This window comes from Manduca sexta, chromosome 13, assembly GCF_014839805.1.
Source record: "Manduca sexta isolate Smith_Timp_Sample1 chromosome 13, JHU_Msex_v1.0, whole genome shotgun sequence".
In the NCBI taxonomy this organism is placed as follows: Eukaryota; Metazoa; Arthropoda; class Insecta; order Lepidoptera; family Sphingidae; genus Manduca; species Manduca sexta.
Window position 1 is genome coordinate 12,818,671 of NC_051127.1, and position 7,826 is coordinate 12,826,496.

General features: G+C 36.6%; 1 protein-coding gene across 1 annotated transcript; it reads right to left on the bottom strand.

Annotated features, from left to right (window-relative positions):
• Nucleotides 1–5,524: 5,524 nt before the first annotated feature.
• LOC119189210 lies at nt 5,525–6,332 on the bottom strand. Its single transcript, XM_037438261.1, has 2 exons — nt 6,084–6,332; nt 5,525–5,709 (listed from the first exon to the last, which is right to left on the bottom strand). Exons 1-2 carry the CDS (start codon nt 6,307–6,309, stop codon nt 5,525–5,527), a joined length of 411 nt encoding a protein of 136 aa, XP_037294158.1. The 5' UTR covers nt 6,310–6,332.
• Nucleotides 6,333–7,826: the final 1,494 nt, after the last annotated feature.

Genomic DNA, 7,826 nt, shown 5'->3' on the forward strand with positions numbered 1-7,826 from the left:
GTTTTATTGAACTTACATAGTTCTACATAATACGTGAAAAAAACCTTTTGTATACCTTTTTTAAACACATTGTGCGCATGGAGGAGCGTGACATTTGACATAATTGAAGTTCATATAGAGAAGACGAGCAGAAAAATAAAATATACGTATTTTGTGTTACAAATATATAAAATTTGCCGGTCGAATTTCGATCACTGAATGACCTTTAGTATTATGTAATTTAGCCGATTTCTACTCAGCCGTGCATCGTTATTGAAAAGTTAGCTAATGCTTACGCTATTGTTAGTACTGTAAATATGTTTTGGCGCGTTAAACGTTGCGATGACCATTGTTAAGTAATTTGACAAAGCCATTGTTTTCCGTCTTCACACATTATACATATTACGCCGCGCACGCCTATATTCCCTACGGGGTAGGCAGTGGTGCAACTAGGGTATCCACTTTTCGACTGAGTTTCGTCTCACGATGTGATAGGGGAGTTTATCGCCATATCAGGCATAATTTATAGATTCCGGACTGATATTGAGTAGAAAAATGCAATATTACTTTGTCCTACCTGGGATTCGAATCCAGGATCTCAGAGCGATACAACTACGCCGCCGAGGCAATCTTCATTAAAAAAATAAGTTTAATTCCACGTCAGTAGACAATGACAGCATTATTAACTCAAATAGTGCCATCAACAAAATCTTTATGGCCTACATGAAAGACAATTGAATCCACATATTAGTCATTAAAGTAGACGCTAACAAATTAAACGAGTATTTGGTAGTACAACCGAAGTTAGCCCGCGTTCGCTTGTACCAAGTTTCACCTTTACTACTTTATCTTGGTTTGGGAGTTGAAAACGGCGAATATACATAGAAGGCACGTGTTTCGCTTCGTAGACTCACTCGGGAAATTAAAACATACATTTTAGAAGCAATTTTCATGGGTATGGTGGAAATTGGAGGCAATTCGGTTACGGGAGACGATATTTGCCGATGTGATAAGATGATGCAATACTGAATAACATTGTTGCGTGTTTTTATTGTTATAAACTTTCTTGATGTTGCTCGCAGCTAAGCTGGCGTACTTTCTTGGTACAAAAATCTGTAAAGTACTGCAATTTATAGCGACACTAACACCATTTATTTAAGAAAACATCTGTTATTTACCATGGAAGCAAATTATCGTGATATACTTATGTATTTTTTTTTATTGAATGACGAGACGAGCTTGTCGTTTGCCTGATGGTGAGCGACACGACGCGACGGCCATAAACAGTAGAAACACCATCCAACACTTTGAATTACAAAGTATAGTTTAATATTCCACTGCGCTGGCCATCCTAAGACATGAGATGTTAAATCTTATTATGTCTAGTAGTAACACTGGCTAGAAATCTATGTGTAAATCCAGGAGATTGCCTACCCATGTACCAAATTTCATCCAAATCCGTGCAGTCAAATTCTGAGTTTATTTCAAACAAATAAATATTTTTACAAACTTACGCATTTAATTAGTAAGAAGATAATATCCCATATATTTAATGATTAAACGAACTTACCTAAGTGAAGTTCTATCATAATTATACGAGGGTTTTGTACGAATTAGATTAGCAATTATGAGAACACTTGTAGTACACACATCGGTGTCGCCATCTGCACTTACTTGAGGGAAACCTCTTTTTTTTTTCTTTTGACATCTCCAACCGTCAGCTATCATTTAGTTTAGAGCAAGTACTGACATGTTGATATTTTTAAGGGTGTAAGGGACATAGGGAGGGTGGGTTGCTAATCTAATTCGTACAAAACCCTCGTATAATTATGATAGAACTTCACTTAGGTAAGTTCGTTTAATCATTAATTATACTCGTGTTTTGTACTCTTAGATTAGCAATTATGAGAACACTTGTAGATGTTGAGAGTCATATAGAAAAATATCAACTCTCAAAATTGATTATGAATTAAAACAATTATTCACTATTCATTTAGGTAATAATCATTTATTAATCATTTTGCAAAATGTGTCTAGCAAAAGAATCTTCCTCATTATCAGGAATATGTATAGGTCTATTATAGAATTTAGCAAACGTTTGAAAGTTGGACCAACCAGCTGTTTTTCTTATTAGGTCCAAATTAACTCCGAGTTTATATGCTTTATAGGTAGATGCGTGTCTAGTACTATGGGCAGTGAACGTAGACACATCGATACCACAATCACATAAAGTAGATTTTATCCAGCGGCTCAAAGTTTGCGAAGTAACTGATTTGTAAGGTTTTCTAAAGCTTATAAAAAGATAATCATTACTACGTAATATCTTAGTTAATTCTAGATAGCAATTTAGAACTCTAGCAGGGCATACTTCAGGTCTCTCGTGAAAATGGTAAAAGCAACTCAGGTTGTGTTGCTCCTAGACGAGACGTTTTTATAAGGTCTGGGATTTTGATGCGAATTTCGTTAGACATAATCACTATGTTATTAATGTTTATTTTCGAAAGGGTTTGAACCCTATGAGCTGTTGATAAGGCAAGCAAGGTAACCAATTTTTTTGCAATTTTTTCTAAATTTAGGGATTCATTAGGATACCAAGAAGACAGGCAGTTCAACACTTTAGATGTATCCCAAGTTGAACTGTACTTAGGTAATGGAGGGCGAAGTTTGTAGACGCCCTTAAAAAAGCGTTTAACACTATCGTCATTACATATGCTTTCGTCTAGAATTAATGATAATGCCGATCTACAGCTATTTAGAGTACCATATTGAGCGCCAGACTCATACAGTTGAGTTAAGAAAGCTATAACTGCCGGGACAGATGTTTTATATAAATTTAAATTATTGCTCTTGCAGAATGAAAACCATTTTTAAGGCAAGTATCGTATTGCTTGAGTGAGCTGTCGGAAAGTGAAGCTAATATGATCGCTATTGAGGCTGAAGGAATTTTTCTTCTTAGGAACGATGACCTGATAATATCCCGGCAACCAGGGTAATTTTCTGATGTATGTCTCGATTGCTGGAATGAGAAATAATCAGATTCTTACAAGGTTGAAAGATAATAGGATCAGATATTAAAAGGCTTGTGAATAACGGATACCATGGTTGTGTGGGCCATAATGGTACCACCATAATGCCCTTAGCGTTGTCGTTAATAATCTTTCTTAAAGCTTTTAAAATGACAGCTATGGGTGGAAAACTATAAAAGTAGAAGGCAGACCACGAAATAGTGAAGGCATCAATGACGTATGCATCTGGATCCCTGTGCCATGAAATGTACTTGCTACATTTCTTGTTAATTCTACTAGCAAATATGTCTATATCAGGAATCCCGAATTTTTATTATCTTTTGAAAAGCATAATCTGACAGTTCCCACTCAATGTCTGGGTGGACTCGTCTTGATTCCGCATCAGCGATATTATTATCAAAAGATCTTATATATGAAGCAAAAACAATTATGTTTTGTTTTTCACACCACTGCCATAATTTTCGCGTGACATTAGTGAGATGTGGAAATTGGACACCTCCCATGCGGTTTATATACGAAATAGCAGTGGTGTTATCTATCCGCAAAAGGATTTGGCAGTTATGATAAGCTTTAGCAAACGTCTTAAGTGCAAAAAAGGCAGCAAGAATTTCTAAATAATTTATGTGACACGACCGTTCAATATGCGTCCACATGCCGCTAGCCCGTTCCTCACCACATGCAGCACCCCATCCCGTAGTTGAGGCATCACTGTATATTTCTAATTCAAACTTGTTAAGTTTAATTGTACTAGTTGGGTTACGCATTGCGTGGGTCCACCATTCGAGATCGGGAGTAAGCGATGGTGGTATGGTCATATACTTGTCATAATTATCATCATTTAATAAATTCAAATATTTTGATCTTTCTAGCTCTTTTGTGTAAAGCCACCCATATTCTACGGCTGGGCAAACGGAGGTAAGTAAACCTGCTAAGCGAGCGAATTCTCTAACTTTGCAACGATTTAAATTGCGGAATTTATTGACTTCAGTTCGAATTTTGACAATCTTTTCTTTAGGCAAAGTAATGTGAAAACTTTTTGAATTGATAATAAATCCTAAAATTTACAAGATGTATTTGGAGACAAATTACTTTTTTGGGTGTTTATAATAAAGCCTAAAGCCGTTAATAGACGAGTGGTATCAAATATGTTTTCCAAACATGATTTATATGAATTGGAAACCAATAAAGCATCATCAAGGTACACAGTTGAAAGATATCCACAAGATCTTAACAGACTGAAGACTGGCTTCATAATCTTTGTAAAAACATAAGGAGCCGTATTTAACCCGAATGGTAAAACGTTAAATTCATATAATTTATTTGCAAATTGAAATCGAAGAAACTTTTTTGATTCATCATGTACACGTATTAAAAAATACGCATCCTTTAAATCAATTGTACTCATAAAGCACTCCTTTGAAATAAGTTTTAAAGCTGTACGAAAATCTTCGAGTTTAAAATGATTTGTGTCTATAAATTTATTCAATGTTTTTAAGTTTAATATGAGTCTTGATTTACCATTCGGTTTAGGTACCAAGAAGATGGGGAGAGAAATTGTTCATCACAAGGCAAACATTCTGTTATGGCTCCCTATCGTTAAAAAAGCTCCAGAATAGATGTTTCGATCTGGACCCTTTCGGAAGGGAATAGATTTTCTCCTTTGGGGTACTTGATTGTATAACATGCCGTGAAAACGGAATTTTGTAACCTTCGATCCAAGATAATATATTTTTATCATGGGTTATGAGAGCCCATTGTTTAGTAAAGTAAAATAGCCTGCCGGCGTACTTTACCGTATCTAGTGACGGCTGCGCGTCGACTGTACTGGACGCGATGATTGTTTCGAGGAGGTCTCGCGACGAGTCTGATGCGCAGGCTCCTTGGTCCTCTGATTCCCCTTGTGCCTGGATGAATTTGGGGAGGAGCTCGCCAGTTTAAATTATTTTGTGTATTCTTTGGAAATTTTCTTAAAGGTTTTTTAGCAGGTGTTACCTTCAAATCAGCTCCAGTTTTAGATATTGCTTTTGCAGCTTTTAGAGCGTCAGGCAATCCTTCACTAAAGAGCATTTTATCAAGCCTGAAGCTGCTCTTTTAATTCCTTCTTCAAATTCGATAGAACAAAATTTCTACGTGTTACAGAGTCTACATATTGAATATCACAGAGTATTTTACTGGCATCCATCAGCGACTGTATAAGTGTTGTATTTTTAGTTGTTTCTGTCATTAAGGAGGTCAAGGCCTGCGCAATACACGATGTAGCAGAAGACAACTGCTTTTGCTTTTGTTCTATTGCCTTATCTCGTTTAAAAGTACCCTCAGAAATAGCAGCTTTCACCTCAGGGTTAAGCGTGGGTGCATCAATTAGATGACAATTAGATGGAGGTAGGTATTTTTCCATTAACTCCTTACGGATTTCCTTTGTCAATCCGGAGGTAGCCAAATGTTGAATGCGAATGGCAAGGTCTGCTTGAATTTCTTTGCCGTAGGCTTTATTTCGGACGGATCATCTCCTAGAATCTTTAGGAGTTCGTCACCAATTCAGCTGAAGCGTGATGTAATGGCGATGTGACGGTGGCACTGGTAGACGGCTGTGGGTCTTCGACGCAGCTCGTGGAGGGGTGGGGCTCAACTGTAGCACTGGTCGACGGCAAGGGCTCGGTGACCGCGTAGGGCACAGCGGACTCACTTGCTTGAATTGGCACGTCTGGAATAGTATAATTCCATCGTTTACCTACGCAACTTTGTACGGTCACGCAGTTAATAGTTGTTTGGTTATGCTAACCAACATTAATTATCATAGTAATGCAAAGTGATATCCCCTGAAGATATCCGCATTGCAAAACAATTTGATAAATTGCAATGTGTGAAATGACAATCCCAGTGATTGCCCGTAACACCAAACTATGTGCGTAAACTGCTATGAATTCATAGCAAAGTTTATTGTGTGAAGTGACAATCCTAGTAATTGCCCGCAACACAAATACGATAGTTATTTGTTTGTATAATAATAAAGTGATAGCCCTTTGTTGGATATCCGCAGTATTATTTTAAACAAACTTGTGGGTAGAATTTTCTAACCTTGAATACATAACGGCGCAGGCGATGAGAGTTCGTGTGCGCGTGAACGCAGTTGAGACGACGATCCGGCGCTCTCCGAGTCCGATGATGACGAATCCGACGATAATGATAATGTTCGTTTATATCGAGCGCGCATAAGCATATCATTTAATTTCTTAACTTTCTTTTCTATACACTCATAATAATCATCCATATTATTACTACTCGGATGGTTGCGTTTCCCCATTTTTTAAATTTAAGTACACTTAACTTGGGGACGTTTATTGCGTGCCAAGAAACGAACAAAAACACGTGCGAATTGGCGGAGCACTGAAATGTGAATGATAGCTGACGGTTGGAGATGTCAAAAGAAAAAAAAAAAAAAAAAAAAAGAGGTTTCCCTCAAGTAAGTGCAGATGGCGACACCGATGTGTGTACTACAAGTGTTCTCATAATTGCTAATCTAAGAGTACAAAACACGAGTATAATACACTGTCTTACTGCTCTACTAAGCTACAAGAAGAAATGTGCCAACACTGGATTATAAACGTCTTGATTCGCGAGTTATTTACCATTTATTTTCCGTGTGAATCGTGTGGGCAATCCGCAATCACTGCAATAATCATCTGTCAAGATGTTGTGGCCAATAAATATATAACTGATTTTATGAGAATGATGTGTTGATTGTTTTGTTCGTGACTATCGTTCTAGCCTATGATTGACTGACAAACTTTACGTAGTACGTTATTGTGTAAGGCCGCAATATCGTCTAATGCCATTGATTGTCTCTAATTAAGACAAAGCGTAGGATGCAGCCACGATTCACCGTTAATTCGAGCATTTGACAATGGCTATCATAATGGTATTGGATTTGATGTTTCATTTGATTTTTGACAATAAGCTTTAATAAGGATCCACGAAGGTAGCTGAACAAATTAAAAACATCATATCGCCTATACACTTTTGTGTGCCTGCCAACTTTTTTTACAAATATAAAATAAAAGGCATTGATTTAACGCAAAGATAAAAAGGTTCAACTAAACTTACCGTGTATATTCTATGTGAAATTTTGTATTTGTTCAGATATTTACATAAGTTGTACAGCTACATGGGTGAAATCACAGTATTTTAACGTCATAAAAAAAATGTATGTAACGCATCAGTACACCTATGTTTATATATAGAATATAAAAAAAATATAACCTAAAAACATTCTATAATAAATTTCCAATATATTTTAAGACCAGATTTTATTCCGTCTGATCCACTTTGGCGCACAGTAAGTAAGGAAACGCATGAAATTGGCGCCATTCCAAACATATTGTGTACGGATCTCCGCATACAATAAATCAGAGTGTGTTCACATGTTTACGTGTTTGTTCGCCTGTCGATGCCGAATGGCCATCGTCCTTTACTTCCGTCAATAAAAGAAAAGTTTTATCTGTAGATGTCATTCAACAGCCAATAGAACCATTCGCTTAGTCCCGTACTTTAGATGGAATCTATACATATGGCCACTTACTTAGTGTTATTAAATGGAGCCTCGGCATATAGTTCGTCAAAAAATAAATAAATAAATCTGATTGTATTGAGATATTTAATAACTCGCTTCCTGTCTTCAAAAAGAAAATATTGAACTCGCTTGTTGAAACCTTAATCTAGTTCTATATTCAGTTTTATATTTAGAATATACTGCACTTATGGTGCAGCCCATTGTTTATTGTTATGTAATAATATGTTCATGCTGTGAATTGTTAAAAAAAC

Excerpts from the sequence above, each read along its gene's own strand:
- LOC119189210 (XM_037438261.1), bottom strand. The coding sequence starts at position 6,309 with ATGGGGAAACGCAACCATCCGAGTAGTAATAATATGGATGATTATTAT. Across the intron at positions 5,710-6,083 it reads TGCGCCGTTATGTATTCAAG|ACGTGCCAATTCAAGCAAGT; the intron begins GTTAGAAAATTC and ends ATACTATTCCAG.